The 14,560-nt window shown below is 30.8% G+C and overlaps 2 protein-coding genes across 2 annotated transcripts; one reads left to right on the top strand and one right to left on the bottom strand.

Moving 5' to 3' along the window:
- Nucleotides 1-721: 721 nt before the first annotated feature.
- Nucleotides 722-1,461, bottom strand: LOC127904754 (uncharacterized). Its single transcript, XM_052449389.1, has 2 exons — nt 1,165-1,461; nt 722-1,078 (listed from the first exon to the last, which is right to left on the bottom strand). The coding sequence occupies exons 1-2, from the start codon at nt 1,459-1,461 to the stop codon at nt 722-724; spliced, it is 654 nt and encodes a 217-aa protein (XP_052305349.1).
- Nucleotides 1,462-10,921: 9,460 nt separating this feature from the next.
- On the top strand, nt 10,922-13,606 carry LOC7455220 (uncharacterized). The gene is made up of 4 exons (XM_002325878.4): nt 10,922-11,420; nt 11,742-11,883; nt 12,789-12,852; nt 13,108-13,606. Exons 1-4 carry the CDS (start codon nt 11,174-11,176, stop codon nt 13,252-13,254), a joined length of 600 nt encoding a protein of 199 aa, XP_002325914.4. The 5' UTR covers nt 10,922-11,173; the 3' UTR covers nt 13,255-13,606.
- The last annotated feature ends 954 nt before the right edge of the window (nt 13,607-14,560 follow it).

Below are 14,560 nucleotides of genomic sequence, written 5' to 3'. Positions count from 1 at the left end.
GTTTATCTTAAGAAAAGAACTCAAATGGCAATTTGAGCGTGCAAGTCAACATCAAAGGTCAAATAAGAAATAAAAAAGTCATGTCAATGCAAGTCCGGCTTCATCAGCTCCATCTACTCCTGATTCTGTTAGTTTAGGAGAAGACAGTGAACCGTTGATTTATCAAGATATACCAATTGGTCAGAAGGCTGCAAAGGAACGACTTAAACGTAAACATGGAAAAGATAAAGTTGGGGAGGCAACTGTAACAAATCTCTTACAACAATTCAGGGATACTCTAGTTGAAATTGAGGATCAGAAGAAACAAGACAGGAAAATTATATTAGAGCAACAAGCTATGATGATTCAACAAAGTCAAGAGAAACAAGAATTGGTCAGGATTGAGAAAGAAGAACAAATTATGAAAATGGATATTTCTAATTTGGATCCAATTTCTGCAGCGTATTTTCAAAATAGAAAGTTAGAAATTATGCAAAAGAGGGGTTTTAATTTTAATTAACTAATCAATTGTTTAATGTAATGTATTTTTAATTAAATATGTAGAAATTTCTTGGTTATTTTAAATATATTGTTATAAAAGCGGTATCAATTCATAATACTATTTTGAAGTTCTTCTAACACTTAACAACAATAAGTAGGATTAATTAATTTAAAAGATAACAACCATAATAAAAAAAAACATAAAAAACTTGAAACTTATGATGACATAAAAAGTTCAAATCTAATGTTCTTCTTGTAGTTGAGAGCTAGTTGTCCTATCCCTGATTCGATTATAAGTTTGAAGAAAATCATGTAGTTCTGGTATTTCACCATGTGACACTGATATAAAGGAATTGACTTCATGTTCATGGTCAAATCCAAGGTTCATTGCTCCTTCATCCTTAATAATCATATTATGCATTATTATGCAAGCTTTCATAATATTTGGAAGCGTTTCTTCATCCCAGTATCGAACAGGTCCACGTACAATTGCAAAACGAGATTGGAGCACCCCAAATGCCCGCTCCACATCCTTTCTTGCAGACTCTTGCTTACTTGTAAAATATTTTCTCTTTGCTTCTAACGGCCTTGGGATTGTCTTAACAAATGTTGACCAATTAGGATAAATCACATCTACTAAATAGTATCCCATTGTATATTATGCCCATTAATTGTATAATTAACAGGAGCAGTACGACCTTCAGCAAGTGCAGCGAAAATAGGTGACCGATCAAGAACATTAATATCATTTAATGATCCAGGCATTCCAAAAAAGGCATGCCATATCCAAAGATCTTGTGAAGCCATCGCCTCTAGAATTATAGTTGGTTCACGACAATGATCAGTATATATCTCATGCCATGCAATTGGGCATTTCTTCCATTTCCAATGCATACAATCAATGCTCCTTAACATCCCTGGAAATCCACGTTGCTCTCCAATTGATAATAATCGACAAATATCGGCCTCATTTGGTGCCATTAGATACCAATCACTAAAAACTTCTACGATTGCTTTGACGAAAGCTCTAAGACTTTCTATCGCAGTGGTTTTTCCAATTCAAAGATATTCATCAGTAAGATCTGCAGGAATACCATATGCAAGTATTTTGTGAGCTGCAGTTACCTTTTGAAGGCAAGATAAACCAAGAACACCAGAGCATCTGTCCTTTGTTTGAAATATGGATTATGAGCTTCCACTACATTTGCGATCCGAAGAAAAAGATGATGACTCATCCTAAATCTTCTTCGAAATTGACTTTTAGTAAATTTAGGATTTTTAGCAAAATAATCATTATATATCCTTAACTCACCTTCCTTTCTATTACGATTGACAATATTGTGACCAAGAATAGAGCCACGATACCCTGTTCTCCGCCCTTGATTATTCGATTCTTCTTCAACAACCACAACGGTAGCAACTTAAAAAGCGAACACAAGAGTGTCATCATCAAAATCAAAAGCATCATAAAAATTAAAATTAGAATGATTCATGATGAATTTTAATGAAATATAATAAAGATTGGAGAGAAGAAAATGATGAGAAAAAATGTTAAGGTATATGAGAATATTTATAGATGGATTATTTTTTCAAATTTTGAAATTTTAGAATGTTGGCGGTTATTTTATTAAAATTTAAAATGTTGGCGGTCATTTTTTTAAAACTTGAATTTTTTTTAAAAAAATTGAAAATCAAAATTTAAAATGTTGGCGTTTTTTTTCAAAGTTTGAATTTGAATTTACTTTTAAAAAATTAAATTTTTAACAATAACATATAAAACTAAAAATTAAAAATATTCATATAAATAAATTAAAATTTTAATTTTAAATTATATCTTTTAACTTTCATATTGCTTCATTAATTTTATATTACTTTTATAAATTACTCATATTAATTATATAATTAATAACATCATAATTATATTATATATAAAATATTTAAATTAGTTATATAATTATATTTAAATTAATTTAACATGAAATATATTAAAATATAATTGACTTTTCTAAATAGCTTTTTACCATTAAAATACATATAATAAAAAAAATTATATTTATATTATTTAAAAAATTATTTTATTAATTTTACTCTTTAATATAGCATTTTTCATTAGAAATCCTCTTATAAGCGAATACTTGGGTGACATGGTTTTCCTTAGCCATGTAAGCAATTCTCTTAATCAGAACTAAAAACTAATGCTAGACATTTTCTTAATTTTTTAACAAACCATATCTTAATGATCGCACAAATGTCAGGTGTGATCGAGAACACTTTCCCCGGGTGTGGAACTCCTCATGCTGAGCTATGAAATAGAATCTGGGTGATGGACATTCTCTTCGGTTGGTTTGATGTTTGGATTCAGGGAGTAGAACCGCTGACTAATCTTGCCTTGTCTCATCTCCATTTCCATGAGAGCAGCAGTCCTGGAAGGTCTCTGCTTATATGGCTCTTTCTGGCAATTGTTGTCGGGATATGCTTAAGGATTTATCATCAAATGCAGTTCGTTTAAAAATCGCCGGCATTCATCCACCCAATCCAAATTCCGGTGAAGACCGGATTGTATGGGGTCTTCCTAATAATGATTGTCTTACGACCAAGTCTGCATATAATTTCTTGTTAGGTACTAACAGATGAAGAAAGTGTACTTTGTAACCTAATCTGGAAGTGTTAGGATGCAAATGGGAAATTATTGACTAATGTAAGGTTGAAATGCCATCTCTGTGATGATGTTACTTGCCATTGCTGTGGCCGTACACCAGAATCAATCATCCATGTTCTTAGGGCTGTTACTTAGAGGAGACCCTGATCACGGTAATTACAGTCAAGTAATGGCAGCCATTACAGAGCTTCTGCAACGCCAATGGCAAGTTCAGTTACTTCATGTGTTTAGGGATACTAATCATAGTGTTGATCGGTTGGCTTCCCATGCTTATTCCTTCCCTATAGATCTTGTCTATGTTGATAATTCTCCCCCTGATTGCCTCCAGATTCTCTAGGAGGACATTTGTGGACCTGCTCACTGAAAGAGTTTGTGCCGTGAAAACACCACAGTTACTTGATACTCCTAAATAAAGTTTATTATTGAGGTCATTAATGATTTACATCAAAACGATTACGACCGTAATTCCCTCATTCGATTAATATAGACGAAAATTACAAATTTTGTTACATACGACCAGTAGTAAATATAAATATCCCGCAGCTCTTGAAGGAAAACTCATGCAGTAGAAGGCTGCTACAGGCATGGACATTTCTTGACTACTTAGGCACGTTGGAGACTCTAGGAGCAGCACTCTCTCCTTGCTTTTCATAGTAATGGTAGACTGCCGCACCCGATAGGACTGCAAGTGTTATGGCTTGGGCATGCATCCTGCAGGCCTCCAGAAAAGAACCATGAATATTACTAGCTAGTAAAACAAGCAGTAACTGCGCTAGTATTAATTTCACACAGACATGGTAGAAAAATACGACAACTGTGTAGAGAGATATCGGTACACAACGCACCTAGCATGTATAAGCCTAAGACTCGGCTTGACCAGAGGTGTTCTTGCTCGCGTATAAGCCAGTGAACCTCCAATTGCAGTTGCCCATAGCGTTCCTGCATCACACAAGTTGCTTAGGAAAGAAAGCAAACACAACCAAACGAAATGGGAAAGCAGGACATGGCTAGTATGATCAAACCGGAATTACTAACCAATGCTAGCAAGCTTGTGCTCTGAAACCCATGACTGAATTGCCTCCATCTTCATGCTTATCTGCACCTCTTTTATCGATATACTGGATCGAGAAAACTAGAGTGGATAGACTGTGTGGGAGTGGCGCCGAGGTAACTAAGGTTAAATGGCGGTTTGTATTTAAAGACAAGAAAGGTGATGTTGAAATATGCGCGAGCTTTTACTGTTCTTGCTGCGGCCCCCCGGTTTTGATCGTAATGGAAAGGAACTGCTTACACTTTTCTTGGAACACTGAAACTATAAACAAGAGGCTCCCTCCCCTACCTGGTTTTGTTAATGGAGGTTATTTTCTTTAGTAACATGTGCGCACGTGATGTCTGTACGCCCTGGTGCCACTGGATTTCCATAAATCTACGAGCTCAGAGATATGGCACATGGTAAAGACAATCATCGTACTACTCTTCATGGGTGGGTGCACCGCATTGACCTCAAAGCGAAAAGGTTTGAGCTTTTGTTTTCAGTTTTTACCGACACATGGCGTTAAAAACTTTTTAGAGTTTATTTTTTTAATTTCATTTTTATGTTAATAAAAACAAACATTCTTATAAATAAATAAACAAATGAATAAAACTACGAAGGAGAAGGAGATATATATATATTTTTAAAAATTATTATTTCTTGATTCGTGTAATTTTTCGGTTTTAACACAGCATAGTTTATTTAATAAAAAAAATATTTTAAAAAACTATAATGATTTAAAAAACATATTTTTAATCAAAAATATAATTTTTTTATTTATGAATTTATTTTTTATTTTAACAAAAAAAAAAAGTCACTTAGAGGAAGGTCTTTTTGTACTGATCACCTCGAAACCATTATTTTTTGTCTACGAGAAGTATTCATTTTTAAGTACAAATTTATTATAATAGTGAAATAAAGTTTTTTTAAAAATTTAAAAATTATATATCAACTGTTTTTACTAATCTATAAGAAAAAAAAATTAGAACAATATATTTAAGGAGTAAACATTTTATAATAAAAAATAAATATTTTATTCTCATTTAATATTAACGAGGAAGTTATTTAAGAATTTTACATATTATACCAATACATAATTATTAATAATACCACCATAAAAAAAACTCTAATGATATAATTAAACAATCACTTAAATGGTAAGATGTTTTTACAATTTAAGATGTTTTACATATCATAATTAAACAATTTTACATATCATATAATTTATTTTTATAAATTAATTTAAAGATTTTTTTTTGTAAAAAAAAATATATGAAAAAAACAATTTAGGCTAAAAAAGCCGTGCCCACATGCAAGGTTTTTTTATTTTTTTTTATTTTTTTTTCAATGGGCAAACAACCATTTTATATATATACAGGACAATGCAGATAGGCAAAAAGTTGGTTCAAGTTTTTGAATTTTAAAAACTTAATTTTCAATTTATTTTCTCTTTAAAATATCTAAAAACAAAAACCTTCATATAAATCTTAATAAACCCATTAAAAAATTGCTTATAATCATTTAAAAAAATTAAACCAATTTTTTTTTATGAATCTTTATCTACTTTTTATGACATGTTCAAAGAAAATTATCATCTCTATTGAATCTCTCTTTTTAAAACGAATTTATTGATAATAAGATTAATTTTTTTTGGTAGCTAGAAAATAATCAACTAATCACTTTATCTCTCTCATGCTTTTTTCTAACAACTTTTTATCTTTTTTTAAATTTTAAAAATTAAATTGTAAAACAAATAAAGTTTAGAACTTAAACATCAGGCTCTCAAAATATGGAGACTAAAAATAAAAAAGCAAACACTTTAGGGATCAAATTATATTTTTACGCACCCCATGAACATAAAAGAGTATAACAAATTTTTTTTGTTTAAATATTAAATTTGATCCCTATTATTTTAATTTTTTTTAGTTGATAAAACTAAACCCCATTTTGCAAAATCTAGCATCCATTATCATGCTTGAATATTTTTTAAAATTGAAAATACAATGTAGCACATGAAATAAAAACAAATTCTAAGTCTAAAAAGTGTGAGCATAATATAAAAAAAAGGATGAAATTAAAAAAAAATTCAGTAATTGTAATGTATAATTTTACGAGGACCAATAAAAAAAAAACTAGTTGCAATCAAAGTGCAATTGAGTCCTGAGATACAAGAAAGGAAATAGTAAAATACTATTCTCTTTTAGTTTATTAATTATTCTATGCCATTTAGTTTCATTAAATTTAAAATTATAAAATATAAATATAAATATAAACCAGCTAAACCACTGAAACATTTGTCATGTTTATTGTTCATGTATTATGCGCTCTTTCACAAGATTGTTCATGTTAACGTCCGAAATGTTTTCATCCACTTTGACCCATCAAGTGGTCGTAGGTGTTTCCTTTGATCATTGTTTTTCTATTTTTATTTATTTTGACTAAAAAGAAAGCAAGTGATTAAAGGGGTGTTATGTGGTGGCCTATCAAATTACATTAAAATCTTGTTTGTCTTTCCTGTCATATCATGTTTTTTTTTAAAAAAATTATTTTAAATTAATTTTTTTAGTGTTATTAAATCATTTTGATAGACTAATATAAAAGTAAATTTTAATAAATAAATAAATAAAATATTATTTCAATATATTTCAAAGTAAAAAACACTTTAAAAAACAACTATTACACTAAATATCCCAATCAAATTTCCGTAACTTAGAATCATAGTTAGAAAACTTGCATTTACTATTCATCTATTGCGTGCTCTCTTACAAGCATAGTTTTAAAACTCAGCCTGAGACCCGGCTGATCCGGGGTTGGAACCGAGTCGGGTTTAAGAACAAATAGAAAAAGTCAAAACCCGGGGTGACCCGGCGACCCGGTTGTAACCCGTTGATTTTTTTTACTAAAACGATGTCGTTTTGATATTTTAAAAAAATTAGAATTGACTCGGGCGACCCGATAACCCGGTCAAAACCCTGAACCGAGGCTTTGGACCGGGCCAAGTTTAAAAACTATGCTTACAAGTGATAGTTCATGTCAACGTGGGAAGTTTTTTCTTCCACTTTAGTTCATTAAGTTGTCACAAATATTGCCTCTAGTTATTGTTTTTTATTTTTTTATTTATTAACAAAAACCTAAAGATAAAAGAAAATTACTGTAGCTCTAGTAAAATATCACTGTTTGATTGGAATGGTTATTTAATGAAATTACCCTTGACCTAAAAAACTTTTAGACTAGACTTTTTGTATGGGATTAGATTAATCATTTTGTTTTTTATTACATAGTAACATTACCAATTTAACCCTATAAAAAATATAATGTCTACTACTTATCAACCTTCTGGTCTTTCTATTTTTTTTTAAATAATATAATTACTTTGTTGTTTTTAAAAGAAAAATCAACATAACTTTTTCACAAGGTTGTTTTTTTATTTATTTTTTTTATTGGTTTTATTATAAATTTAAAAGTTACATATGGATATTATTATAATTAATATATATTAAATATTATAAAAAAACATGCTCACACTTATGTAGCACGCACTTTGAAGGAAAGGGCTTTGATATCTTCCAATATATAAACTTCTTTAAACCCTAATATCTATAGTGATTATATGTTTGATTGTAACCCCTTTGTTTGTGATTTTAATTTTATAATAGAATACTAAATTTGTGGAGTGCGCGCCAAAAAGATTTTTTTTTATCAGTAATAAAAGGCGTTAGAGTGATGCAAACATGTTTTAAAAAAGGAAAAAAAAAAGGGACTTAGGGCATAAACACAACTGAGCAAAAATATACTGGTATAAACCATCTAGGTGGTGGCCCAGTGGTAAGAGCTTGGGACCAAGAGGTTTGCTCCCTCTGTGGTCTCAGGTTCGAGCCCTGTGGTTGCTCATATGATGGCCACTGGAGGCTTACATGGTCGTTAACTTCAGGGCCCGTGGGATTAGTCGAGGTGCGCGCAACTGGCCCGGACACCCACGTTAAACTAAAAAGAAAAATATATACTGGTATAATTAATTATATAATAAAAAAACAAACAATGACAGTAAATGAACTCAAATAAAAAAGAATCATGAAACCTGTAAAAAAAAGAATGGTTAAAGAAATGAAAAAGATGATGGAGCTAAAATTCCAACCAATAAGCATGGAAGAACATAAAGAAGAAAAACCCGACTTGAGTCAACTTGAGCAAGCATGCCAAATATAAAAACTAAGTCATCATGAGACTAAGATAATCCAATAAAAAATAAACACAAAAAAAAAAAATACAAAGTCTAATTTCAAACAAATCCAGCATAAAAGGATTAAATTTAAAAGAAGGTTTATAAAAAAGGAACAAAAAAAATACAAAACAAACATAAGAAGCTAACCAAACTTCACGACCCGGATCATGTGAATGAGACAATCCAAATAGAGAGAAAAACAAGAAACATTATGAAACTCAATTTTAAAATAACCTGATGTCAAAGTAAGAAATGTAAAAAATATTTTTTTTAAATGACTGTAAAAAAACCTGAGCCAATCCACCATACTCATGGTCTAAATGATATGATCAAGATAAACAAATACAAAGAAAATATAAAAAATAAATAAAAAAACCCAATATAAAAAACCTCAACTTTGAATGATGAAACTAAAAAAAATATATTAATTCACTATCAATATAATATTGGAGGAAGAAATTGAAAAAAAACATATCAATTTAAATTTTTTTCCAAAGTAAACTAAAAAAAAACCACAAATAAAAAGACTTGAGATAACACGAGTTAATTTGAAAATTCACAAAAAAACCTATAGAAAGCAGATAAAAAAGAACAAAGCCTAATTGCTAATAACATAAATGCTAAAAGATGAAACTAAAAAAAGTACAAGCTTTGAAAACTAGTGTAAAAAATAAGCAAACTCAGGTAAACCTCCTAAACCTAGGCTAATGTCTCAAACTCGCAACCCATGCAATTTTAGACATGAGTTGATTAAAAAAGCTCAATTTCCATCAAGTTTAATATTGAAGAATGGAATAAAAAAAAATCAATTTAGACAACTAGCCAAAGAAAGTTTAACAAAAAAGACAAATTAAAAGACAAAAAATAACCTAGGTCATTCTTACAATCAATGAAAAACTCAATTGAAAGAAAGAAAAAAATAATAGTGCCCCGTCTCTAATTGAATAAATATTGAAAGATAAAACTGAAAAAATATAAACTTAAAAAAAGGAAAAAAAAAAATATCAAGTAAACCTAGGTGAACCCCGTAAACTTGGGTTAACCTCTAAAACTTGCAAATCTTGAAATTCTAGACCCGTGCTCAAAAGAAAAGCTCAATTATTAACCAATTTAATGTTGAAATGATGAAATCAGAAAAAAACAATAATAGTTTATATTTTTTTTTCAAAGTAAGAAGTAGTAATCAAAAGAATGAGAATCAAGTTTGATAGAAAAAAGAAGTTAAGGAGGATGAAATTATAAAAAAAATCAATTTAAAAATTTATTTTAAAAAAATAAATAGCATTCAAAAGAATAAGGACCAAACTTGAAAGATTAGAAAATTTAAGGAGGATGAAATTAAGAAAACAATTTAATTTTATAAATTATTAAAAAAAAATCATTCCAAATGTTGAAGGATGAAATCGAAAAAAAAAACATCAATTTAAAAAATTAGCCAAAGAATGTTTTTAAAAATGATAAATAAAAGGATTTGAAATAACTCGATCATTAAAAAAATTAATGAAAATTCTTTAGAAAACAAAAAAATAAAAATGACGGAGCCTAGTCTCCAATTGAATAAATGCTAATGATAAAATTGAAAAAACATGAACTTAAAGAAAGAAATAAAAACCGAGCAAACTAGGGCAAACCTCCTAAATATAGCCTAATCTCTAAAACTTGCAACTCATGCAATCCTAGACCTGTCATTTTCAAGAAAATTAATTCCTATCTAATTTAATGTTAAAAGATGGAATCAAAAAAAAAAAATATCAATTTAAAATTTTTGTCAAAGTAAAAAAAAAAATAATAAAAAACTGAGGATCAAATTTAATAGGAAAAATAAATTTAAGGAGGATGGAATTGTAAGAAATGTTTTTAAAAATGATCCCAAATAAAAAAAATAGCAATCAAAAGAATGAGAATAAAATTTGAAAGGTAAAATAATGAAAGAGAAATGAAATTGAAAAAAAAAATTCAAAGTAAAAAATAACAATTAAAACAATAGAAATCAATTTTGATAGGAAAAATAAACTTAAGGAGGATAAAATTATAAGAAAACCATTTTAAAAAATAATCTCAAATAAAAAAATAATTATTAAAAAAACAAAGATCAACACATTTTTTTATTTATTTCAAGGTTAAAATAATAATTTTATTTTGAAAAAAATTAAAATAACTAATTTAACAGTTCATAATTTATAAGAGATAATTGTATCATTATATTTTAAAAATACCTATTTTAAAAATCTTATGAATAAAGCACAATTTTATCATTATATTTTTACAATGTATAATATTTTATATTTTGTTACATAATTTCCCTTCCAGCGTTTCTTCCTTTCTTTTTCACGAATCTGGTAAAAAAAAGAAAAAACAAAAAAAATAAATCATAAGAGAAAATCATAACATTTCTCAAACATGTAGAGAATAAAATATGTTTATCCTTAAAGATTTATGAGTTTATATATGATTTTTTCTTTCACTGAAATAATTTGCACTTTCACAAATATTATGCAGACGGTTGTTATTAAAGTCGCCTTGCCATCTCTGTGAAAATGAGTAGGCCAGCCCGAGTATTGTAGGATCTGAGCCAACCCACTCATATGGACTGTGGTTCTGGTTCCATCCATCGATCGTGGAGCTTGAGTCTACACATCTCCATTCTCCTCCAATTTGCATAAATAGCCCTGGCAGTTGTATTATTTTTAAATATTAATTAGCCATCTCTATTCTCAACAGTCAACATGCTCCTCCGCTGATACTACTAGAAGCAGCAGCAAGCTAACCTTCGAAAACAATGGAAGCAGCAGTTATGAGTAATAATAATGGTAAAAGAGGCAGAAAGCCACTTGCAGATTGCACAAACCTTTCACAAACTTCATCTACTAATAGCAACATTTCTTCTTCTAAGAAAACACCCATTCTCTCCTCTTCCCTTCGCAAAAGCAATGCTGGGTCCACCCACAACGCCGCTGCTTCAAAATCCACAGCCCTTCTGCTCCCTTTCTCTTCCACTACCCCACCTCAATCGTCTTCTCTTCCTGGTAATTCTTCTTTCATTTGGGAATCTGGGTTTTCCAATTCTTTCTAAATTAATTACCTAGGTCTATAAATAATGACAAGTCTCTATTAGTTTTGTCATTTTAGTTGCTATTTTGTTGGAATTACTTCTAGTTTTTTTTTTTTTTATATTGAATTCTAGTTTGCCTGGGTTTTTGCCACTTCTCTCTGTCATTTTCTGGATGCAGTAACATAGTGGAGCATGTTTCGTTTGCTAAATTTGATGGGTTTTTTTGGATTTATTTATTTATTTATTGGACCCTGAGAGGTAATGAACCTATGTTTTTGTGATCCGAGATAATTAGGTGTTGGTGGTGATGGGATTTTTGAGCCGCATTCAGTTTACACTCGGAGACAATCTGCAACAGATAAAAGGAACAAGAGTAAAGGGAAGGCAATTGCTGTGCCTATAAGTTTCGCTCCTGCACCTAACACTGAATTCGCCTGGTAAATTTCTTTCACTATTTTTTTTACCCCTTCAAGACTGAGTCGTTAACATGAAGTAGAATAACAATGATGAAGACACAGAAAGAGATTGTTATGTTAGGGATACTAACAACCAGCTAATTACACCATTCCTATGACGAACGAGTCAGCAATTTAGCGAGGCTTGTATTTAGAAGAGCTGGCAAAGTGTAGTATTTGTTTGGCAGCGTCTAACCAGACTTTCATTATTAGGAAACGCAACTACTCCCCTCTCAAATGAAATGAGTGATGGAATTGTTACTACTGATTCACTTCTGAGAATGTTGATGGGTGGTGGCTTCGTGGGATTTAGTATTTAATGTGAACTGACATCTTTTAAACTGGCTAGCTGCTTGTTTCCTAGAGCTATGTGGTCTTCTGGCAATATGGTTTCCAGTAATTTGAAACACTGAAAAAAGTGGAGGGGTAAAATGGGTCAAAAAGGCTGAAAATGTTTTTTTTTTTTAACACGGGTTGATGATGAGAGAGGAATTCCTCTCTCCTACTTGTATTCAGGCAGATGTTGAAGGTGTAGTAAACAACATATGCTAATACATGGTATAACTTAGCTCTGTTTTCCTTTGACTTTGATATTGGTCGGCTACAGTGTGGCAAGCCTTGAAGTCAGAATTCATGGCTTCCCATGAACTAAAATCTTAGCAAATGTAATAGCAATTGCTGCTTAAACTAAGAAAATCTTTTCGTTGTTGCATAAAAATATTGCTAGTTAGTTTATTTGCTTGTGGTATTCCTCTATTGTGATTTTTCGTATGTACACCTATGCATATTAGAGATCTTTCAGATTGATGAGAACCAAATGCTCTGTTATAACTTCATCCTTTCTTAACCTTGTTTGAAATCTTCATTAACAAAAGCCTTCATTGTAGGGATAAAATGAATGAAGGTGGAGTTACTCATCCATCCAAGTCGTGTACATTTCATCACAAAAAGGTTGGGAATCATTGTAGTCTGTACTTCTTCTCATTGGCTTAGGCATTGTTTTCACCATTCTTAAGTAAATCATCGTTAGTTCTGCAACCTGAAATCTTGTAAGAAGGCTTTCATCTCATGGTTGATGGACCTTTTTGATTTACGTTCTTATATGAAAATATGAAGAATGATTTATTTTGTCATTACTACTGTTTCCAATTGATTTCAAGCTGAAAAATTTGGCTCAACTCTTTACTCCTGGCGATGTTATCACAGAAACAACGTAGGAAACTGTCTGATGAAGATGAGAAGAAACATGCGCTGCCACAAGATTTTATTGAGCAGCAGAGAGCTTACTTTGCTGAGATCGATGCATTTGAACTGTCAGAGGTGGAGGTTGATTCAAGCAATGAGTTGGACTGATTGGATCTCAGGGGAAGTATATACTAGAGTATAGGATGAGCAATCAAGTCACAGCTTACCAAGGATTTTATATGTGCAGATAGAATAATAGTTAATTCACGTGCTCTGTTGTAAATGCCTCTACTGATAAATGCTTGACAATGTCGGGTTGTACAAAGGGGAGATTTCTTAGGCAATAGAGTGTCTTTATCCTTTGCACAGGGAAATGTTTGAGGAAACGAAATTGGATTGATTTTTCTGCAATTTCCCATGCTCTACTTTGCAGTGAGTTGAATTGATGGGCGTGATTTTTCTGCTTACAAGATGTGTAAAGATTCAGATGTATTTCATTTTGCTGGTCATTTGAGTTTCTTATTCTTTGTTCCTACACTCAAATTTCTAGTGGAACTATGTTGCAGCTCCAGCTTCTGAGACTGGCAAAACATCTTGAAAGCTTTCACAATTCCCTTGCTCCTTTTCCTTTCTCCATCTATGTCATGGGATGGTAATGATTTTTCTCTGCTACTTCAGTTCCTTCAAAAGAAACGAGAGCTGCTATGGCATATTTACTGCTGACAGCCATTCCTGTTAAGCCTAAAGATGGACAGCTTCCTGCATATGAATTTTGATACTGGAATAGGTTGACTGGTGTTTCTTATCAAAGCATGCTAATGGTCTTAGACGCTCGATACAAGTCATTCTATTGCCAACATATGGATTTTATAGCTTCAGAAACCCCTTGCTCAGCTATAGGTAACGCTTTTGGCACGTTGTTGAGTAGTAATTTGGTGATAGCCTGCAATCAGGTACAAGAGAACACAAGCTACTTATGAGAAACTTGCAAGGAGCCATAACATTTCATTAATTTGTTCGTTCTATCTTACACACACTGATGATGAACTAAGCAGCTGTTGAGTCAAGTATAGGTATATATAGCTCAATAATTTTAATATATGGGAGAGACAAAAGAAAAGAAAAGAGAAAACTATATAACATGTGTTTATCTTATATTTGTCATAACAATCATGTGCCCATAATCCAAGCTACAATTAAGATTAAAGAAAATATTTTATTTATTTATTCAATCAGTATCAACTTGAACGTGATTTACTTTGCCCGGACTGATTTTTTATAATGTAAAAAAAAATATATTTAAGTGTTATTAACGTGTTTTAAAGAAGGGAAAAAAGATCAACGACTCGAGTCATAGACTTAATGGATATTTATTTATTCAATTAGTATCTACTTGAACGTGATTTACTTTGCCCGGACTGATTTTTTGTAGTGTAAAAAAAAAAATATTCAAGTGTTACTAACGTGTTTTAAA

Source organism: Populus trichocarpa, chromosome 19, assembly GCF_000002775.5.
Source record: "Populus trichocarpa isolate Nisqually-1 chromosome 19, P.trichocarpa_v4.1, whole genome shotgun sequence".
Lineage (NCBI taxonomy): Eukaryota > Viridiplantae > Streptophyta > Magnoliopsida > Malpighiales > Salicaceae > Populus > Populus trichocarpa.
The sequence above is the reverse complement of the archived record's forward strand: the minus strand, read 5'-3'. Positions and strand labels throughout refer to the sequence as shown.

Coding starts and splice junctions, on each gene's coding strand:
- LOC127904754 (XM_052449389.1), bottom strand. CDS start 1,461: ATGGCACCAAATGAGGCCGATATTTGTCGATTATTATCAATTGGAGAG. Junction 1,079..1,164: donor CTGAAGGTCGTACTGCTCCT/GTTAATTATACA, acceptor ACATTTGTTAAG/ACAATCCCAAGGCCGTTAGA.
- LOC7455220 (XM_002325878.4), top strand. CDS start 11,174: ATGGAAGCAGCAGTTATGAGTAATAATAATGGTAAAAGAGGCAGAAAG. Junction 11,884..12,788: donor CCTAACACTGAATTCGCCTG/GTAAATTTCTTT, acceptor CCTTCATTGTAG/GGATAAAATGAATGAAGGTG. Junction 12,853..13,107: donor GTACATTTCATCACAAAAAG/GTTGGGAATCAT, acceptor ATGTTATCACAG/AAACAACGTAGGAAACTGTC.